This window comes from Apodemus sylvaticus, chromosome 5 (assembly GCF_947179515.1).
Source record: "Apodemus sylvaticus chromosome 5, mApoSyl1.1, whole genome shotgun sequence".
Lineage (NCBI taxonomy): Eukaryota > Metazoa > Chordata > Mammalia > Rodentia > Muridae > Apodemus > Apodemus sylvaticus.
Window position 1 is genome coordinate 50,543,820 of NC_067476.1, and position 23,003 is coordinate 50,566,822.

General features: G+C 46.4%; 1 protein-coding gene across 1 annotated transcript in view; it reads left to right on the top strand.

The window, feature by feature from the left end:
• Myo3b (myosin IIIB) overlaps positions 1-23,003 on the top strand; it is a 333,329-nt gene that overhangs the window by 217,529 nt on the left and 92,797 nt on the right. Inside the window, exons 27-28 of the mRNA XM_052182659.1 lie at positions 125-205; positions 16,769-16,877. Of these exons, the coding sequence (XP_052038619.1) occupies positions 125-205; positions 16,769-16,877 (190 nt within the window). The remainder of the gene's footprint in view (positions 1-124; positions 206-16,768; positions 16,878-23,003) is intronic.

Sequence of the window (23,003 nt, forward strand, 5' to 3'; positions counted from 1 at the left end):
CAGGGAGAAGGCAGGGTAGGGGTGGGGGATGGGAGGTGCAGATTGGAGGTAGAATAGCTTCTATCAATTCCCCGGCACGCTTTTAAATCAGTGTCATTCCCAGCACATGGCTTTATATTTTTAGCCTGGAGAGGATACGATGCTCGGAGAAAGCGTAAGCAAACAAGCCACGGGACGAGCGAGTCTGCGGGTCACGCGCAAGCAGGTAATGATCACATCATTTTTGCAGGGTCCACTTGAAACTCTGTGATTCCATTCAAATGAGTTCAGAGGGGACCGAAAGGCTAATGACTGAGGAGCATTGGGGTGAGCCAAGGGTTCTGGGGTGTGTATGCAAGGGTGGGGCTCAGATCTTCTGAGAACCTTCCTGGCTGAGATCACAGGGCACTGTGCACATTTATCAGGGGCCAGGCTTGTGGATAGTGTCCTCAGGAAGAGTTCTTATATTCCTAGTACAGTAGAAGAGGAAACTGAGGCACAGGACGGAGAAGTAACTTATCCATTACCACACTGCTTGCTCGCAGCAGAGCTCCCTTTGAAATATAGGCAGTTTGGACTGAGCACACTTGACTCTTGCTACTGGACAAGTCTCTTTCCTTATGGAAGTCCTAAGTCCCTCATCAGCGATGTGAGAACAACCTGCTTTAAAGGAGCGTTATGATGCGTAAGGCCTGCCTGACTTTCAATGTCACAGAGGAGGGAGTGACCTCGGGGCCGACATTCATGACTGTGTGTATGGCTAGTGTAATCTTCTGGGGCCCGGGATGAAGAAAGCACACAGTGGATCTCAGGGCTCAGCTTGCCCTTGGCAGCTGAGAGATGTGAGCTCTGCTTGCTGGTTCGTGAGCCCAGCCCTGGCTCTGAGGTCCCTGGGCTATTCTGCAAATGTCATGTCCTGTGGGGTGGCCAGGCTCTCTTCCTCATTTGAAGTTGCAAATCCCTAATTGAGGTTCTGGAAGAAACAGGATCTTGACCATGCCAAGAGTTCCAGGAGTGCAAGGAACCGTCAACAGGAAGAGAAAGTGGAGTTCAGGCGTGGAGTTGAGTGCTGGCTGCACCAGGAGAGAGAGAGGGCTTCAGAGGCCCAGCCTTCAGTCAGACAGTGATCCTCTCAGCAGGCTCAGGCCACAGCCAAGCTCTGGGGGGGTCCTCAGAAGTCTTAGGCCGTGGTGGAGGCCAGGAATCTTCACTAAGAACTCAGATAGTTTGGAAGAAGGGGTGCCCTTTAAATGCAAATGTGTCTCACTTAGCACCATCTTTTAATAATTTCTAACCTCTACCACTTCAAAGCCCTGTGAAAAGTGAACAAATTCTTGCTACAGCTTAAGAAACAAAAAGCCCAAGTGTTCACTACTTAATTCCATGACCCTCACTCAGCATACACACACACACACACATGCACATACCACATACATCACATATCACACACACACACATACCACACATCACATACATATCACACACACATGCACACACCATATATATACCACACACAGACACACCATACACATCATATACAGATACCACACACATATTGTACACACATGCACACACCACACACATAATGTTGGGGTTTTGTCTAAGCTCCACCCCACATCTATCTGGCAATAGCCAGGTATGCCCCTCCCCATGGATCTGGCCCACTATAAAAGGGACTACTTGCCCCTCCTCTCCCTCTTTGCTCTCCACTCTCCCACATACTCTCACCTCTCTACACCTTGGGCTCTCCTCCTCCCCCTCTCCACGTGGTCATGGCCGGCCTCCACTCCACTTCTCTCCTCTCTCTCTTTCTCTCCTCTCTCTCTCTCTCTCTCTCTCTCTCTCTCTCTCCTCCCTCTCTCTTTTTCTCTCTACTTTTCTCTACCACTAACTCCCATCCCCTACTCTGAATAAACTCTATTCTATACCATGCCTGTATGTGTGTGTGTGTGTGGTCCCTCAGGGGGCAGAGGTGCCCAGGCAAGGGCCTGCCTGGGTGTCCCCTTCCCCATGCTGCCGTGCCACACTCCCTTAACCTCCCCATCCTCCTCTTTTTAAGCCCTCTCATTTGTGCCGACACTTCTGATGAGAAACACCATGTGTTTTGCTTAAGCCCTTTCATTTTGGTGCTGAAACCCGTGATATAACATACACACATATCACACACACAACACACAAACATACATATATACACATACCACATGTAAATACCACACAAACACACACATGCACACACACACACACACACACACACACACAGTCTCTTCTCAAGAGGATACCAGGCTGATTTCAGATTTTACAATATGTCCAACATATGTTTTAAAATAAAAACTTTAAGCCTGTATATTGTCCATTGAGTCTATTATATAAAAATTATGAAATGACTGAAAATCATGTTTGAGGCCTAGGACAACACTGCTTCAAAGCAGATGTGGCTACCTTCCTGACCCCTGTCTTAAGACAGTGATGATTGGACGCGCCTCACCCTTGAAGCACATGTGGGTGGGTCCCACGGAATGTTAGCCTTGCTTGTTCTCTAAAAGTGTCATCCTCCTCAGCGTCCCAGACCGTGTTCTCACCAGGGAGCATCTAAATGTGTATTACCAGTTCTGAAGGGGCTCAGGTGGGCATGAAGGTCACACCTACGCCCTCGATGTGGCAAGAAGCAGGCAGTCTATCTTCAGCCAACAAAAGGGACAGAATCGATGTGCCCTTGGAGCTAGGGCTGGGCTCAGGCTGTGATTTTCCTAAGGCATATCTGTCCCGTCTTGTTCCTGCCATAGAACTGGCCCCAAATACAGCTGTCCACACACCTCAAAAACCCACAAAAGGTGACAGGGATGACCAGTTTAACATAGCCATTTCTGACTGATTATTTTCCCAACAAAATTACTTTCCTTGATATTTTGATTCTTTGGAGTGTAGACCTTTTATTCAATGACATTGCTGATGTGATATACATGTGTATATAATATACATGTATATAATAGGTATATATACATATATATACACAGATACACAGATACACAGATACACACACACACACACACACACACACACACACACACACACACACACACACACCAGCCCTTGGAAGCATTTGGCCTACATGTTGCTGCAGAGCAGCAGAGTGAAATTTGTTTTCCTTTCATCTCCTTCCCTACAAAAGCAGCGCAGCTCAGCTTTATCCCTTCCTTAGAACTTCCTCTCAGATTCCCGATCTATTACAGCACATTCGAATACCAGCAACAAGCCGCCTTTTCATGCTGTCAGCCTTTTTCATCTGAAATGTAAATTAATTCTAACTGGTATGCCGCGACAGAGATCAAAGTCCACATTAACCTTGCCTGCTTTCTGCTCCTGAGGACTGGGCGGCCACTGATAGGAGCCGCTGGCCCCAGGATCCTTTTCTCCTCCAGACAGCCCTCAACGAAGAGCCACCCTTTCAAAAGAACCTGAGGTACTTTTAAACCAGACCCCGGAATATCTGCCCAGCTAATTCTTGGGTGACAAGCCTGCTGCGTTTAATTGTGGCTTCCCTGGGCTTCTGAGCTTCGAGGGGCTGAGTTAAGTGGCTAGTAGTGTTCTTAGTGTGATGCAGAGGGGGACCAGACTCTAGATTTGAAGCCCTTATCCCGCCCAGTCAGTCTTTGAGGTAGGCGCATTTGCATTTTCAAAATAAACAGATGCCTTTCAAATACAGGAGCTGGTGGTCTGGAGATCTCTCCCAGCCCGTGGGGTGCTCCTGCCAGCGATCAAATGTTGGAGAGAAAACAGAGAAAACACCCTGGGTGACGTGGGACATGTTTCCGGTGGGCAGGAGGCATCTCTGCACTGTAGGGGCAGAGGAGGCGGAGGACTCAGGAACCAAGCATTCTGCAGGCCAGTTTCCTTTGGGGACAGGAAGACAACTTCGAATATCAGTCACCTTGGCTTGTTTTGTTTTTATTATTGATTAATTCTGGGGTGGGGGTGGGGGATGTGCTCTCTGTAAGAAAAGCAGGAGATGAGGATGCACATACTAATATTCAGATAGGATATTCCAAGTAAAGAATAAGTTATATTTATCCTCCTACAAGTCTATTACTTTTGACTAGCTGCAGAGTTTCAGAAAGAAAACCTAGATACTCATTCTCTGGGGGAAAAACCGCATATATTCCTCAATGACTGGTTTCAAAAGAAACAAGCCACAGGGAGTTTCTCAGACCTCTACAGTGCCAGTCTTTCTCTCTCTCTCTCTTTGATTTTTTTTTTAATTGCTCTGCTAATTTAGGATCTGTTTTTAGAATACAAAATGCTGGGCCTCCCTCTCTGGGGGTGACATGCTCTTTTGTAGGTGACAGTGGGTCCTTTGGAGTAAGAACACAATTTTGAAATGTTTTCCAGGAAGATCTGGCTTATACAGACATACACACATAAACACAAACACACAGACACACACACACAGATACACATACACAAGACATACACATACACACATAGAAACACACAGACAGACACGGATACACAGACATATACGGACAGACACATGGACACACACACACAGACACACACAGACACACCTACACAGACATACACACAGAGACACAGACAAACACAGACACACACCATATACTAGCTGGTGTGGAACTAGCTTGGTGGTTCTCGGTATATCTTCATTGACTTGCTTAGTGCTGTAGGAACTATTTTTTCTCACCATTCTTCCATAACAGATTGCACACCCCCACCATGGCCCTGCCAACATCACAGATGTCATCAGATGGTGGAAGCAGTACCAACAACTGTGGCCACTTCTCTGATGTCCTCTAAGGAGAGTGTTTTTCACCACAGGACACCTTGAGCCCCTGGATACACATGCTAAGTGAGCCGCCTGTGAGGCTTTTTCCAGAAGGAAAAGCAAACATTGTGTCCATATTGCTTGACCCCAAACCCATGTTTTTTAGTGTTTAAAATTGCTCAACTGCCTTTTGTTTTGTATTGTTTTGTTTTAAGACAAGGTCTCTTCATATAGCCCTTGCTATCCTAGAACTCATGCTGTAGACCAGGCTGGCCCCTACCCCTGCCTCCAGAACACTAGGATTAAAGACATACGCCACCACACCTGACTAAGCTGCCTCACTTTTTAACTTTAGTAGCTTGATGTTGGTGCATACCTGTCAGGAGGCTAATCTTGGGCTGCACAGTGAAACTTTAATTTCACTTAATTGTGTGCTAAAAATTTAAGCTGGGTGGTGGTGGCACACATCAGCCCTTATAGATTGGCAGAGGCAGGTGGAACTCTTTGAGTTGGAGGCCAGTCTGGTCTACAGAGCAAGTTCCAGGACAGCCAGAGCTACACAAAGAAACCCTGTCTCAATCAATCAATCAATCAATCAATCAATCAGTCAATCAGTCAGTCAATCAGTGGTGTGTGTGTGTGTGTGTGTGTGTGTGTGTAGACATGGCTCGGTAGATAAGAACACTGGCTGCTCTTCCAGAGTGTTATGAAATATGATGCTGTGCTGGGGGCACAGGTGGGTATGGGTACCTGACAGACTCCTAGGTATCTCCTCTCTAAGGTATCCCCCCAAGAAATCACAACAGAAATGCAACAGATCTGCTATAAAGGTTTATTTGGGGGAAAGGAGGGGAATGAAGACCTGGAGAAGGGGTAGAAGCAGACAGACAGGAGCAGAGCCAAGAAGGCAGAGAAGCATGGGACAGAGACGTGCAGAAAGGACAGAAAAGGGAGGCCAGCCAGGAACATGAGGGAAGAGAGGGAGAGAGAGCTGGAGTGACCAGATGTCCTTTTATGTGCCAGGCCACCTGTACCTGGTGGGCAGCAGGTAACGGCAGCAGGCGATGATGTGAGCTGTTTCTAGGTCCTTGGAGGGAACCTATCTGGATCACCCATAAGCTAACACAGAGGACCCAGGTTCAATTCCCAGCATCTCTATCACAACTGACAATGCTCTATAACTCTAGTTCCAGGGGATCCAACCACCTTCTTCTGCCCCCCCCCCAAGAACTGCATGCATGAGGTACACAGGTATGCATTTAGGCAAGCATTGATTGCACATAAAATAAAAATTAAAAATAAATAAAATCTGAAACAAAATTCTAAAAGGCTTGGAATGTAGTCAGTGGCAGCACATTTCCCGGTTCCTCCCACTACAGAGCTGCTTCCTTTAGCTTCCGTGGTGGTGGAGGCCCTAGACAACTGCAGCAAGTTCTTTGCATCAGAGCTCCACAGATATTGTTAGGGCAGGGAACCTAAATTTAAATTAGGAAATTTCTATTACTCGTCTATTTATTGTCTCCTGCTTGTTAAGAACTTGCTTTTTGCAGGGGCTGTCATGATAACAGTAGGACTCCGTGGGTCTCAAATTCTCAGTCTCTAGAGCATGCTCCCCTGGCAGGGATGGGATGTGAACAGGTTAGAGCTGCCACATTATATCAGCACTCATTAGGAAGCAGTTCTAGAAAACCTAAAACAAAAGGTCATTGTTTTTTTGTACTATGTATACATGTGCCCTTATTGTAAACTCAGTATTGTATATAATGTATACAATTAAAGTTGAAAACTCCTTATCATAGCTACAGATATGCAGCAGAGCAACTTGTGATTCTTTTATTTTGTTTGTTTGTTTGTTTTTCGAGACAGGGTTTCTCGGTGTAGCCCTGGCTGTCCTGGAACTCACTCTGTAGACCAGGCTGGCCTCAAACTCAGAAATCCACCTGCCTCTGCCTCCCAGAGTGCTGGAATTAAAGACATGTACCACCACTGCCTTTTCCTTCCTTCCTTCCTTCCTTCCTTCCTTCCTTCCTTCCTTCCTTCCTTCTTTCTTTCTTTTCTCTTTTTTTTTAGAAATATTTTTAAAGACTTATTTATTTATATGAGTACACTGTAACTGTCTTCAGACACACCAGAAGAGGGCATCAGATCCCATTACAGATGGTTGTGAGCCACCATGTGGTTGCTTGGGAATCAAATTCAGGTCCTCTGGAAGAGCAGTCAGTGCTCTTAACCGCTGAGCCATCTCTCCAGCCCCACAACTTGTGATTCTTACAGGATCAAATGACTGAGCACATAGTCTTTTCCATTCCAATAAAGCTGTGTGCTGAGACTCTTGCTCCCACACCAAGCAAGAGAGGCAACACAAGCCGGATGCACTGTTAAGGGAGACAGCCAGCAAGCCACGCCCTGCCCCTCCCTTCTGTGTCCCGGTTGGTTGTTCCCCGCCTCTATTTCACTCTGTCTTGCCTTTTATCTTGTTTCTTAGAAACCCTCCTGGCCATTTCACACAAATGCTGGAGTCAGGGAAAGCGCAGGTATGAGAACAGACAAGCCCTTGGCCAGAGGGCAGGAAGCTGCTGCCTCCTCCCTTCCAGAGTATTCTCACCTATATAAACGTCTGGAGGAAGAATTACTCGGTGCACCTGGCTTGACATGAGCCTTGCAGACTGTGCCATCTCCTTCGTCTCTTAGATCGGGGTGGGGGTGGGGGCTGGGCTGCTCTCTCTGTTCTCATGATATCTAGTGTCTCCCACTCTTGGCATACAAAGAGCTGGGCTGACTTCTGTCAGCCTTCCTTATTGGATTGAAAAATACTGGGATATGAGCATCGTGATTTCCTTTGGTGAAGTTCCCAAGGCTTGGAGCCAGAAGCCACAGGACCTCCAGAAGCAGGGCAGGGAGTGGTTTGCACAGGTGAGAAGGCCCAGCCTGTGGATTCAAGGTGTTTTTGAGAACAGGGCACACCCCTTCCCCCAGCTTTAGGCTTATACACTCTGACATGTCTGGAGAATTTTCTTCCTGGAGAAAACTGTTTAGACTCAGGCTTGGTTTCATCAGTTACGAAATCAGTCTTAGCAAGGTCTAATTCTCAGGACTGCTGCTGCAAAGATAAAGCAGGTATAATCTTTCCCTGCCTCCATCAGACAGAAGGCAGTGAGTGTTTCCCACCAGAGTCCCCCTCCCCCTCATCTTGCTATCTAACTTCCTGAAGGAGAGGAAAGCCTGAGAGAGTATCTTCTAAGGCGAACCTACTGTTGGAACTTCAGAAAGCCTTCCTTACTTTCAGAGAAAACTAGCACCCGTCAACCCACAAATATTTCCAGTGGCATCTTTATGAGGGAGAGCGTTCTTAGTTTTAACTTATGTCTTGGGCTATCCAACAGAGAAAAATGAGCATATAGCAGCCCCGTGACCAATTTCAAGTACTTTTCTTTTCATCTTTGCTTCATGGTTCTGAGCCTCATGGTTCTGAGAGCTACTGAGGTTCCTGACGCTGTTTTCCCGCCTCACTGGCTTAAGGTCCTTTTCACAGCCCTTTCCAGAAGCTAGTAAATAGTTCTTTCTGGCTTTCTGCAAAGTCAGAAATTCTAGAGGCTGAGAGTTAAAATATCACCCAGATCAGTTAAGGCTGGTGTGGAAAGCAAGTTGCCTTTCGCATGTCTGACGTGTTGGAAGACCTCTGTGTACCTATCACGTTTAACCCAGAGTGACGGGTGATTGGCAGCAGAACAGCTGAGTGACCGCCATTTGGCCAGGAGTTCAAACCTCAGCTCGACGAGCCATAGCCGGATCCTTGTTTGATTTGCTGCGGCCGTGAAGTCTAAATCTCGCCAAGAACAGAGGCAGAGGCAAGGGTGACAGCTGGTAGCCATTTCTCGTCGATAAAGTTGTGATGGTTGAGATGTAGCAGCGGCCAGAGTTAATTTCACTGACCTTGAGCCAAGTGCTTAGTGTCAAAACCAGCTATGTTCACTGATGCAAATGGCCTCTTGTCAGAAGCCGCCTCCCCCACCGCCTCCCCAGCAGCTGCCTCCCCTGCCGCCATGCTCCTTCCTCCTAGCCAGCTAAAGGAGGGTTAGCTTTTCAAGGAATAAGTCCCGCTCCAGGAAAAAGAGCACCTCCCCCTTTACTTCTAACAACCTCTTGACAACTTTATTATGATACAGCTTAATGTAATAAAATTAAGTTTGATAAGACTGAGCTAACACGCAGGCCGCCCATCTCCTTCACAGCTAGGAAAATACATTATTTCCAGAAAGCTCCTTCCTGGTCTTTTGGTCCATCTTCCTGCTCACTGATGGATTTTCTGTCTCTGTAGTTGTGCTCTTTCGAGAATGTTCTATTCACGGAGTCACACTGCATGTGGACTTTAGAATGCAATGTCTTCTCTTGGCAAAATGCTTTCTAAGCTCACCTGAGTCACTGTGTCCCTCAAGAGTTCCTCCTTTTCCAGTACCAAACAGGACCCCAGTGTCTGCTCCCAGCTGAAGGACATTTAGGTCGTTTCCCAGTTCTTGGTGACCATGAAGAAAGTGAGCATCCCACACTTTATCTTTTTTTTTTTTTTTAAGTTATAGCAATTACATAACTTTACCTTCTAGAAAACCAGAACTATTTGAGCCAGAAAGATCCTAGATGGAGGGAGATTCTCAGGGGTTCAGCGTAGTATGTGTGAGGACCTAAGGTCCATCCTCAACACTGAAGAAAAATACTATTTCCAAGAGATGGGAGCTGTTTGCTTAGCACAGGATTGTACCAGGTTCCTGGCATCCTGTGTTTTCACATAGCAATGTGTGCAGTTTATGGAAGCCTTCCCTTAATTCTCACCGAGGGACCCTGTGAGCAATCCTACTCCAGGTTGTTTTAGGGTTTTACAGTTGTGAGCAGTCACTATGACCAAGGCAATTCTCATAAGGGACAACATGTAACTGGGGCTGGCTTACAGGTTCAGAGGTTCAGTCAATTCTCATCAAGGCAAATACATGACAGGATCCGGGCAGCCATGGTGCAGGAGGAGCTGAGAGTTCTACATCTTCACCTGAAGGCTGCTAGCAGAATACTGACTTCCAGGCAGCTAGGATGAGGGTCTTAAAGCCCACACCCACAGTGACACACCTACTCCAACAAGTACCTACTCCATTAGGGCCACACCTTCTAATAGTGCCACTCCCTGGGCTGAGCATAGAGAAACCATCACAAGGTTGTCATCAAAGGAAGCTGGAAAAACGTTCTGTAACCAGGAGTTCCTAGTCCCTGGTCTGATGGTCTCTCCTCCATTTTCTCAACACTATCTGTGGAGAACATTCTGGAAGGTATCTCAACATGAAGAAACCTGTGGGGAGCTTTGGGCCATAGCCCAGTGGTAGAGCATGTGTTTGGCATGTGCAAGGCTCTGGGTTTGATTGTTAGCACCACATACAAAAAAAAAAAAAAGATTTTCCTTATCAAATGGGTACCAACTGACTCCCCAGGTTTAAGAGGGGCACTGAGCTTGCCATTGGACACCACCACAAGAAGGCCACCAACCTCCCGTTTGGGAAGCAGACAGGGACTAAATGATAAGAGTTAAGTCCAGCTGCAGGTCGAGTGAGAATGAGTGAAGGAAGAGGATGGAGTGGCTGTCCCTCTGTGCAGAAGGGGCCTAGAGTAAGACAAAGCCTCTCTCCCAAGCTTCCAGTGTTGGTAAAGCAGTTGCCAGGTAGGACGGTCTTTGAGGCTGAAGTTTAACTGGGATAATGGTCAGTATGTCAGCACTCAGTGCTGAAGAATCAAAGTAGGGAATGCTCTCCTGGGCCTGAAATGACTGCAGTAATTTTGTGTGCTAAGCTGAAGGCTAGGAGTATTAGTGAGGGGGGGGTAGAGATAGATAGATAGATAGATAGATAGATAGATAGATAGATAGATAGATAGAGAAAGAGAGAGAGAGTCACTGTTCTTGAAGGTAAGGATTAGACTTTCTGGTGGTATTTTGGGGGTTCTTTGCCTGTAGGCCCTCCCACAAGGAGGCTGCTGACCAGCTGTCACCAAGAAGAAAGCACTCTGGCTCCTGGTGCAATCTGCCAATGCACCTTCAGGAGGGGTGGTCTGACTTTTGTGTCTTGTATGTTTGTGCCTTCTCTACTATAGGCAGCGAGAACTTTTGCCCAAGACCCTAAGAGAACAGGAGAGTTTACTTAGCCTAGATTCCTGGCCAAGAAAGCCCTACTAGAATTCATTGCTGCCTACTGAGATAGTGGTGGGGGTTGTTGGCTGGGTGGATCATCAAACACCAGGCTAGACTCTGTCCTCAGCAACCAGCTTGTGACCATGAAACCCTGGGAGCTTGAAAGAACATGGCAGGCCTGGATTTTTGCTTCAGTTTATAAGGGAGAGAAGGCTAAGATTATTTATTATTCTTTTTTAAAAGATTTATTTATTTATTTTATGTATTTGTGTGTTTATGTGCACTGTTGCTTCTTCAGACATCTGATGTGGTTGTGAGCCACCATGTGGTTGCTGGGAAATGAACTCAGGACCTCCGGGAGAATACTCAGTGCTCTTAACCGCTGAGCCATCTCTCCAGCCCCTCTTTATTATTCTTAAGTGTTTGAATAAGGACTTAAAGAATTCAGACTTAGGACAAAATGATTTGAATTCCAGCCCTGGCTCTGCTACATAGTATTGGACAAGTAATTTTAAAACTACATGTATTGCCAGGCAGTGGTGGCGCACACCTTTAATCCCAGCACTTGGGAGGCAGAGGCAGGCGGATTTCTGAGTTCGAGGCCAGCCTGGTCTACAAAGTGAGTTCCAGGACAGCCAGGGCTATACAGAGAAACCCTGTCTCAAAAAACAAACAAACAAACAAACAAAAAAACTACATGTATTTCCTTATACATGCGCTGCCACAGCAGGTCATGCCACAGCTCATGTAGAGGTCAGAAGACAACTTGTGGGAGTCATGTGGATCCTAAGGACAGAACTCTGATTGTCAGGCATAGGGACAGGTGCCTTCTCCCACAGAGCCATCTTCCTGGCTACTGGACAAGCAATTTAATGACCCTTTACCTCAAATTCATCAACTATAACATGGGAATGATATTGGTTTCTATCATTCAAGACTACTATGCAGATTAAATGAGTGAGGGGCAACAATCCGTATGTTTATGTTTGTTAAACTAAAATGTCCTTGCTTCTATCTCTATCTTTTCTTCCTAATCTGCAGCCCCCACCACCTGTCCCTAACAAGACAAGCTGGTTCTATGTACCTGGTCTTTTTCTTCTCCTTCTTCTAGTAATTTCAATCCTTGCCACCTGTCACCAACCCTCTTTTTAGAAGTTGAGAGAGAAAAAGTTACACTCCTTGCCTGGTTATTAGTTTTCTGTGGCAGCCAGAGCAGATTGTCACAAACCTGGTGGCCTAAGGCAACGAAAATGTATTCTCTCACAGTTCTGGAGGTTACAAGTTCAAAACCAAGGTGTCACAAAGTGGCTTTTACCAGAACCTATGAGGGGGAAATCCTCCCGGCCCCTATATCTGTGTGTGTGTGTGTGTGTGTGCATGTGTGAGTATGCTACAGCTCATGTAGAGGTCAGAGGACAACTTGTGGGAGTCATGTGGATCCATGTATGTGTATGCAAGTATGTGTATCTATGTGTGTGCATGTATGTGTGCATATGTGTGTATATGTGTATATGTGCATGTGTGCATGTGTGTATGTGTGTGCATGTGTATGTGTGTGTATCTGTGGTGTGCATGTGTGAATATGTACATGTGTGTATCTGTGTGAGTGCATGTGTATATGTGTGTATGTGTGTATGTGTGTGTGCATGCATGTGTGCTTCATATCCTTGCTAGCACATAGTGGTCCATGCTTCCCTTTTTGAGCCTTTGCATGTGTGTTATTGTTTTTGTCTTTAATAGGAATGTACTCTCTGGTCACCACTCAACAACTTCTCTGTGTAACCCCTTACCCAGCCATGTCTCCTAGCCCTGAAGCCCTTCGAGTGTGCAACACTGTGCTAGCTTTGTTTCTGTTGCTGTGACAAAATGCCCTGACGAAAAGCAACTCAAGGGAGAGAAGGCTTATTTTAGGTCACAATTCCAAGTTACAGTCTGTCACCTCTGGGAAGTAACTCTGGCAAGAGTTTGACACAGCTGGCCACATCACATCCACTGACAGAGACAATGCACACATGCAGACAAAGCTCAGTTAGCTGCTGCTGCTGCTGCCCTAGACAGACACAAGCTGAAAACCAAGGCGTGGTGCTGCCCAAGCTCAGGCTAGGTCTCCTCACCGTCTGGGACAACTAAGAAGATCTCAGCAGAACAGACTGATCTAGGCAATCCCTCCCAAACATTCTTCTTAAGTCACCCCCGGGTTGTATCAGGTTGACAATTAAAAATACTGACACTCCAGGTTGTATCCGGTTAGCCATCACAAATAACCTCCTTTAAGCCCTTGGCAGTCAAATGCCTTCCTGTTTCATTTCAAGATGATCTAGTAGACCCTGAGCTCAGGCTTCCTGGGAACTGTGTGCAGTTCATAGAGCTCAGTCTGATTCAGGACTGTTTTAGGTCATTAAGCCAGAAATGCTCAGGTGACCCACGCCTGCTGAAGCCTCAGACATGCTGTCTGCACGGTCCCCAGCTCAGCACTTAGTGAACATTTCCATTGTTCAGGCCTGTTACTTTATTTCCCGTGTGTCACTGGAGTATGTTTTGAACCTGACCCACTCATCGGAAATGGGTGACCTTGTTTCTCTCTTGTTCTCTGCTTCCTGTTTCCATGTCTTCTCCCCTCTCCTCATTTGAGGATCTGTTTGCCAGAGAGCTTCTGGGTGATTCCAGCTTGCACCAGGCTGCCTGTACATACTTTACAGCTTGGGGTTCTGCTTTGAACTTGAGGGATTGATCATCTTGGCTCCCTCATCTCCTTAGATGGACCAATCCCTCTCCCTGTTCCATAGGCAAAGCTGAGGATGGAGGGGCCGACCTCATCTAAACTTTATTAGGAATATTTTCTAAGTCTTCTGTTTGGTTTTTTTATACTTCAAATAACTCTTAGAATCAATATTTTGATGACTGAAGTGTAAATGAATGAGAAACATGGAATGAGTCTTCCCTTGAATTACATGAGGAGAAATTCTGTGAATTTCTATCGGAAAGCAAGGCGGAGTAACCAGGCACATGCTGAGTCCCAAGGAAGCACTGCTACTGTTCCTGGTGGTGGTCTTGGCCCTTGCCGTCCTTACTGCCTTTCTTTTTGATTTTTGCCTTTGGGGATTGGTATTAAACTGTTATTGTTCCCTTTTAAAATTAATGTTTCCAAGCAGGTACAAATGATAGCCTGTGACTTTTTAGCTCTCCACACAGGCAGTTTAGCTAGCTCTTAGTACTCCTCAATTGGGTCCAAGAACAAGGTCAAAGTTTGTTGTGGAGATTTTTCCCTCCTCCCTCTATTCATCCCTTCCTTTTTTTCTTTCCTATCATGGTGTGTGTGTGTGTGTGTGTGTGTGTGTGTGAGAGAGAGAGAGAGAGAGAGAGAGAGAGAGAGAGAGAGAGATTGTGAGCCAGGATCTCATGTATTCCAGGCTAAATAAGAACTCAACTATGCAGCTGAACTTCTCCCCTTCTGTTTCTCCTCCCTGTGCTGGGATCACAGGGACACAAGGATACAGGGACACAGGGACACAGGGATCACAGGGACACAGGGACACAGGGATCATAGGGACACAGGGATCACAGGGACACAGGGACACAGGGATCATAGGGACACAGGGACCCAGGGATCACAGGGACACAGGGATCATAGGGACACAGGGACCCAGGGATCACAGGGACACAGGGACCACAGGGACACAGGGATCACAGGGATACAGGGATCACAGGGGCACAGGGACACAGGGGCACAGGGACACAGGGACACAGGGATCACAGGGACACAGGGACACAGGGATCACAGGGGCACAGGGATCACAGGGATCACAGGGATCACAGGGACACAGGGACACAGGGATCACAGGGACACAGGGACACAGGAACACAGGGATCACAGGGATCACAGGGACACAGGGATCACAGGGACACAGGGACACAGGGACACGGGGATCACAGGGACACGGGGATCACAGGGACACAGGGACACAGGGATCACAGGGACACAGGGACACAGGGATCACAGGGACACAGGGACACAGGGATCACAGGGACACAGGGACACAGGGATCACAGGGATCACAGGATCACAGGGATCACAGGGACACAGAGACACAGGGATCACAGGGACACAGGGACACAGGGATCACAGGGACACAAGGATCACAGGGACACAGGGATCACAGGGTCACAGGGATCACAGGGACACAGAGACACAGGGATCACAGGGACACAGGGATCACAGGGACACAAGGACACAGGGATCACAGGGACACAGGGACACAGGGATCACAGGGACACAAGGATCACAGGGACACAGGGATCACAGGGTCACAGGGATCACAGGGACACAGGGACACAGGGATCACAGGGACACAGGGATCACAGGGACACAAGGACACAGGGATCACAGGGACACAGGGATCACAGGGATCACAGGGACAGGCCTCCATGCCAATGAATACTGAAGCTCAACCCTAGGGCTTCAGGCTTGCTAGCCAAGTGCTCCAACTACTGAGCTACTGAGGTCAGGCCATTTTCCTTCAGAATGAAGAAAAGACATTTATCTGTGCCTGGGGACAAGCTCTCCTTTCCCTTTCATGCCAATTTCTGCTTTTATGGCGTCTACCCCAGCATGACAAGTGACTTTGAAGAAGGGGAGATGTCAGGTAACCCAACTGGAGGAATTTATCAATCAAGAGAGTGCAGGTGGCAAGGCAGGGAATCAGTAAATGGACTTCTGAAGGGAGGGCTCCCGGCTGTAGTCCTTGTTTCTGCTCTCTCTCTCCTTCTTCTGTTTTAAATTTCATTTTCACTGATTAGATCGGTTTTTTTGTGTGTGTCATAATAAAAATGTAATAATGTTCCATTAAATTTCTCTCATTATCCTTTCGGCATTTGTGTAATAGCAATAATAACAACAACAGATGGGTCTATCCACAACAAAATAACTCAAAGAATTACATTTGTTCTACGCAGAGATTCATTTTGAAGGGCAGAAGCTAGTGATCTAAAGCAAGAGAAATTCACCCCACCCCCACAACAGACGTGAGGAAAGTAATTGAATCTCTTCTTCTTCTTCTTCTTCTTCTTCTTCTTCTTCTTCTTCTTCTTCTTCTTCTTCTTCTTCTTCTTCTTCTTCTTCTTCTTCTTCTTCTTCTTCTTCCTCCTCTTCTCTCTCTTCTCCCTCTTCTCCCTCTCCTTCTTCTCCTTCTCCTTCTTTTCTCCTTCTTCTCCTTCTTCTCCTTCTTCTCCTTCTTCTCCTCCTTCTCCTTCTTCTCCTTCTTCTCCTTCTTCTCCTTCTTCTTCTTCTTCTCCTTCTTCTTCCTCTTTTTTCCTATTTCTGTCATGTTGTATGTCTTGACATCATAATGGTCTTCCTTTTTGGTTTGCTTTATTTGAGACTGGACCTCACTATGTAGACCAGGCTGGCCTCGAACTCATAGAGATTCACTTGCCTTTGCCTCCTGAGTGTTGGGATTAAAGGTGCTAACCACCATGCCTGGTATCACAACAGTTTTCAGTTTAGGTGTCCACCTTAACACAGTGCAATGGCCACATCGAAAGGTTGTTTTTGTTGGCTGGATTTTGGATTGGTTGTTTCTAGTCTTTTCTAAAATGAGAAAAGTAAATAGTCAAGGAGTCTCTTCCCTTCTTCCCTAGTTGTTTGGCAGTAATGACCAATGTGGGCTGGGACCTAACACTACGCGTGACCTAGAGTCCCAGAACATGCTTGTTTCAATGGCACACCCTACAAGTCTGCAGATGGCCTGGGGAGGCGTCGGGAGCTACAGCACACAAGCAAGCAACAGAAGCCCTGCCTCTTCTGGCCTTGCCCTTTGACCTCTGACTACTCTGCGGTTGTTTTCTTTCAGTTCTTCAAACCACTCCTGATCAGAAACGCTGTCCAGATTCAGGAGTAGAACTCAACAGTGGTCATGAAGAGACTTCAAGGAACTGCCCTGCTGAAGCCGACCCAGATTGGTAAGTTAGGGCTCCCCCGTTCTTTCCCTTTCTCCCCTTCCCTCTCTCCTTTCCTCCCTCCTTTCCTCCCCCTATTTCTCTTGTTTCTTTCTTCTAACAGTGTCTCATGTTGCCTAGACTGACCTCAAATTCAGAAGGTAGAAGATGACGTTGAACTTCTGATGCTTTGGACTTTATCTCTAAAGTTGTAGGATTATAACTAGACATTACCACATGTGGTTTATACAGTGCAGGGGTAAAGACCAGAGCTTCATGCATAGTAGACAGGCACTCTACCAACTGAGCTACATCCCCATCCAGATGGTGAGTCTTACCATATGTGTTCTTTTGTGAACCACAAAGTATTTCTACCAGTATGTTAATACTATAAATTGGAACGAATGGAGCCTGAACATATTTCCCTCAGAATCTCTCTTGTTATAAGTCACCATTCTATAGACAGAAGTCTTCATTTGACAACCTGAACACAATCTTGATTTTAAAAATATTACCTAATTATATGTATTTAATTTTATGTGTGTAGGTGTTTCACAGGCATGTGTCTTACAATGCCCATGGAGGCCACAAGAGGGCAATACTTGCCCAGGACAGGAGTCACAGATAGTTATCAGCTGCCATGTGGGTGCTGGGACTTGAACCCAGGCCTTCTAGGAAGAGCAGTCAGTGCTCTTAATCACTGAGCTATCATTCCAATTGCCAATCTTCTTTGGTTCTCATGGTAGTAAAACCTGTAATTGGTCCCTTTGAGTTAAAATGGTGCTTTTTCAATCTGGGGCAACACAATACCAACATGATGGGACAGTTGGTAATGACCAAAGACACTTTTGGTTGTCACAGTTCAAAGGGCATGTCTCTACTAGGTTCTACTGGAACGTGGTGGGTCAGAGCCAACAATATTACTATGTAGCCTCTAAAACTAGCACAGCCTCTCAAAGGATTGCACGATGACAACAACAACAACAATAACAACAACAACAACAGCAATAACAAATGTCAATAACCCCAACGTTGAATCATCTTAGATACAGGCAAAAGCAAAAAAGAATGAAACTTCCTGCTACCCTCACATTGTCAAATGTAACTCAGAAAGACTGCATCAGGGCCTGTCCATCGCTGACTCATACGGTTTCAGCAGACATCTGCACTAATCAGCTCTGAAGGGATTGTGACTCTGGCTAAATGGACTCAGGCCAGGCCAGCACGGCTGTGAAACAGCTCTCGAGACCTCAGGATCACTCAGACTTCAGAGCAGATTTCTAACATTCGCCTCTCCACTGAAGCTCCCAGGCTGCATTTCATAGGTTACCAGGAGGAGGAAGCAGCTAATGGCGGGAGGGCACAATTAAAGGAGAGGCAGGAGGAGTTTGTAGGAAGAGCCAGACACAGTGAGAAACAGCGCAGAGGGTGAGGGTGACAGGCAACTCTGAGGCCATCTCTCCAGCTCCATCCAGGGCTCAGCACTGGGTCAATCTCCTTCGTATCATCCCATATGGATGAGGAGGCTGAGCCCTGGAGACAGCGAGGGTCAGACTCTCAAAAGGCCGACCAGTGTTGTTGATGTGCAAGCGTGCCAGGCTAGCACACAGCAGGTCTGGGTTTGATCCCCGGCACTGCAAAAATTAAACAGAAGTAGTTAATTAATGAAGAGAAAAGAAAATAAATGTCTAGGTTAGCTTTGGCAGATTCCCTCTTGGCTGGCCTCCATCAGCTGGTGTGAATCATCCAGTGTCCTGCAGAGCTAAGTTAGGGCCAGGTCTGAGGTCTGAGTCTAGAACCTCTGTCTCCAGTAGCAACAATAGCTAATACTTATTTATCGTGAGTGTCTTCCTAGCTAAATGGTTTGCAGACAGTAACCTGCTCAAGCAATAGAAGAACGGCACATTTTAGCATTTCCAACATTTAGAGATTATAAATTACAGGCAGTGTTACTTATAGCAGAATTTGAACACAGGCCATCTATTCTAGCATCTACACTGTCAGCTGGTAAATTCTACTGCCCCCAGAGGCTCCAGATGCCAAAAAGATTCCTCCAGGCCTTTTCCTATTCTATCCACATTGTGTCTTTACTTGTCATGGCTTGAATCTTGAATCACAACCTAGCGAGGGAATATATCATGCTCAGCATAAAACTGTCACTCTTGGATTGATGGAGCATACTCCCCTATCCAGTTCCCAGTCTATACAGCTCCAGGGGAAAGGTTCTCTCACCCTGTGTGATGAGGTGGGTCATTTTAGCAGGAGAGAAGGCAGACTTGTCTGAGAGAGGAAGTTAGAACTTGCAGCGTGGCATCTCGGCTCTATTTTCTGTGTGAACCAGTGATGGTATAAAGTAAATGAGAAAATCAAAAGTATCTCTGGGTTGTGAGTCTTGATTGAATGATGGGAACGTGCTCACCAGAATGCTGGGAAGTACCTCTTGATTTAATCTGACCTGTCTATGGCAAAACTTTGAGGCTTTTCACGTGCCCACCACAGCCAGCCAGTTATGTAAGAGGGGCCCATAGGAAGGCAGCGAGGGCTCAGATGTAGAGGGAGGATGCAGCCGGTTCTGTAGCTGGAATACACCCCAGAGAAACTATTTCAGGGCAGACACTTCAGCATGGCTGGAACCTTCGTGATTCAGGCAGCTAGAGGAGAGCTGGCACCTCACAAGAGGGGAATATGGGCACATGTTACTTCTGGGTGTCATCCTTGTAGCTCTGGGGCTGAGAGCCAACTGGGCTGACATCAGGATTAAATAGAGAGAGCCTTGTGGTCATGAGGGCCGACTGTGGGCCAGATTTTCATGTGGCCCATGAAGTACAGATTGCTTCATTGCTTGACAAATACTGTGTGGGAGTCCATTGTGGAAATACGTGGCAGCACCAAGGACTGAAGAGAATAAATCCTCCAGCATATTTCCCAACATAGTGGCCTAGCTGGTCTATTCACCTATTAGAGAAGAGGAAAAATGACAGCATGGGGGAGAAAGGAGGAAGAAATAGTAGTTTCCTATGATATGGTAGATTCTGTCTACATGTACCTTGTTATTTTAAATTAATTGACTTATGTATATGAATGTCTTCATACACACCAGAAGAGGGCATCGGATCCCTTTACAGATGGTTGTGAGCCACCATGTGGTTGTTGGGAATTGAACTCAGGATCTCTGGAAGAACAGCTAGTGTTCTTAACTGCTGAACCATCTCTCCAGCCCGGCATGCTACCTTCCTTGAGTTTGGAACAAGAATGAGTTTTGGAAGCAACCCTGGGTTCAGATCTCAGTTCAGCCACTTGGAGGCTTTAATACAGCTGGCATTGTTCCTTCCATCCTCTGCACTTTAGAATCCTAGACTACGGAAGGGAAGGCAGCTGAGATGGCTAGAGAAAAATCGCCGTGCCGGGGCGAGCACGGTGCTAGACAGAGCGACGAGGGCTGTTGAGCTGTTGGTCATGGCGACAGAAGTATTAGCAGTCACAGTAGTAATATAAACATTTAAAGGTGACGTAGGAAGGACGAGACCCGTCTGGTTCAGCTCTAGCATTATAGTCCAAGATAAATGTTGAGATTTCTAAAACTTTAGGACCTATTACAGATGTTTTCTCTCTACTTTAACCTGAATGCCAAACTTCATTTGTGTTTCTGGTTCTGTTCTCAGGGGTAAATCCCAGGTTGACTTCAGGCCCTGGACTCGTTCTTGTCATTAGGACTAGGACATGGCTAGCACACATGCCTACACATAACCTTTGGAGCCATGTTGTTAGGGTCTTCTTAGACTCTGGAGATGTTTATGCTGTTAATTGTTCACATTTATTTCCAAAACCTTTGAGGCTAGGAATCTTATCAGCAGCTGAAAGAGCTTCAAGGAGAAATCTGTTTTGCATTATATATTTCCTTGTGGTTTTGCTTATGGCTGTACATAAATATTTATCTGAACTATTTCAACAAACCCTAAGTCATCAGCGATCCTTCTGCAAAGGACCCTTTTAGAAGATTTGTGTATGTCGAGAATGTCAGCAGTCTCTTTATAGTACCAGAGTCCAAGGACCAGAGGCCCTTTGCAAATATTTGGAACTGTTGGGAGCTTTTCAACATATCTTTTACTTTCCGATTTCTGTGTGTCTCTTCATGCTAATCCTTCTGGAAAGTCCTGCCTGGACTTTCTTTACCTGGTGATGTTTCCCTGTCCTTCAAAGCAGTCCTGTGGCCCCTCCTCCAGGGCAGAGAGCAGACACAAGCAGAAGAGTGTTCCAGACAGGAGGATGTGTCAGAACTACTCTGGGGACAGTGAAGGGTCCAGCAGAAGAAGGCCAAGAATGAGCAGGAGTGGGGTTCAGAAGGAGAACTATGATGGCAAAGACAGCTGGGGGCCTGGATCTGGGAGACCTCCTAACCCTCTATCGACCTATGACCTATGATGCGTATCAAGGCACACACCAAATGTGTGACTTGGATAGACATTTTGTTGTTGTTGTTCATACAATGTTTTTCAGTTTTTGATTAATTTCTAACATACAAAATTAGAAAAATGTCTTAAAACAACCCAGATTTCTGATAGCTTCTTAGAACTTGGAGCATTCTCCAAGGATCGCGTGTTGGAGCAGAGTCAATGCTGTTATCCCTGTTTCCCTGCCTGCTGGTCTGCTCATCCTTGCTTAGCCAGGCTGGCATCTGCATGGGAATGCTGCCCTCTGGGTCTTGGGGCCTCAGCCAGTTAGGGGGAAACAATTCAGGCTCTGGACTCTGAAGCTAGACTGTCTCTGTCCAGGTCTGTGAGCAACTGTGTCCACGACCTTAGACAAGTATGTTTTTTAATAATTCTACCTACCCATTATGGCTGATGTGCTAATAATCATGACAGACATTTGGAGGACTACCCAGCATGCACTAGGTTAAAGTATTAGCTGCTATTTCTCTATTCCAGGAGAGACAGTAAACACCAGAGCTGACCCTGGTATTTCTGCTTCAGTCAAAGGAGCTAGAACTTAGGTTCTTTGTCCCTAACAGGCCTTACGTAGTTGATGAATGACTATGTTTTCATCCTTCCTGCTTCTCTAAGGTTTGACTTCAGCATGCTAATTAGCTGTTCATACAGCAAAGAGCTGGTGTTCTCCAAAAGCAATCAGTACTGATGACTTAAGGAGGTGTCATTAAAATCATGTCACTTCTCAGAGACCTACCATGCAACCTAAAAACAAACCCACATTAGAAAGAAACTTAGATAGGGGTGGGTGGGTGGTTTTAGCAGTTCAGTGGTTAGCAGGCAGCTGCCTGTGATTCATTTCTCAAGTTCAAGTCAGTCTCTAGAGACTGGGACATAGGGACTTCAGCAGAGAGGAAGTTGGAGTGTATATTTGACAGGATTGTGGGCCTTTCTGATCTGACCCCCACACCTCCCTGCTGTAAAGTCAAGGCTTTGTACTTAGTACCTCGGACAAGATGGGCAGTTTTCTAAGAACCGGTTTTCAATGTTTCAGTCCACTTCATATATGTTGAAGTCCCAATCCCACCCCACCCAGGCCCTCTGTGTGGAGTCTGGTGGATGGGAGCTTTTATGGGTAGCTTAATCTGCCCTCAAGTGCTTTCTATCAGCAAAGTTGCGCCACAAAGTGGATTCTCTGTTTCCCAAGAAAAGTTGCATTTCAACAAAGTCACATTCAACTCTATTTAGATAAAAAGATTCTAAAGCTGCTCTCCTTTTGTATGAAAAGACTCCACTATTTCTCAAGAAATCTGTCTCTCAAGTGCGTGCGTGTGTCCGTGCTCTCTCTCTCCCCTCTCTTCCCCCTTCCATCCTTCCTCTCTCCTCATATAATTAACACCTACATCGCTAAAACCATAGTCCTACACTAACGGCAAGCGCAGTGATGACAACATGTGGCTGGGTCTGGCTGCTTCGCAGCTCCTCCTCTGCGTTCCATGAGGGTCCACAAGTCTGGCAGCCCAGCGCTTGGCTCTCTTCTCTGCCTTGAGACCCTCACCATATGCAGCCTGGGGATGGAGTTCTGCCAAAACACGTCAGGTCAATTTTGAAGAACTTAAGAAAAGATACCCAAGTATGAGCTGTTACAAGAAATCATGTTTTCCCTTCATATAAAAATGATCTTTGTGTGTCTGTGTCCCACCACAGATTAACAGTGCACACT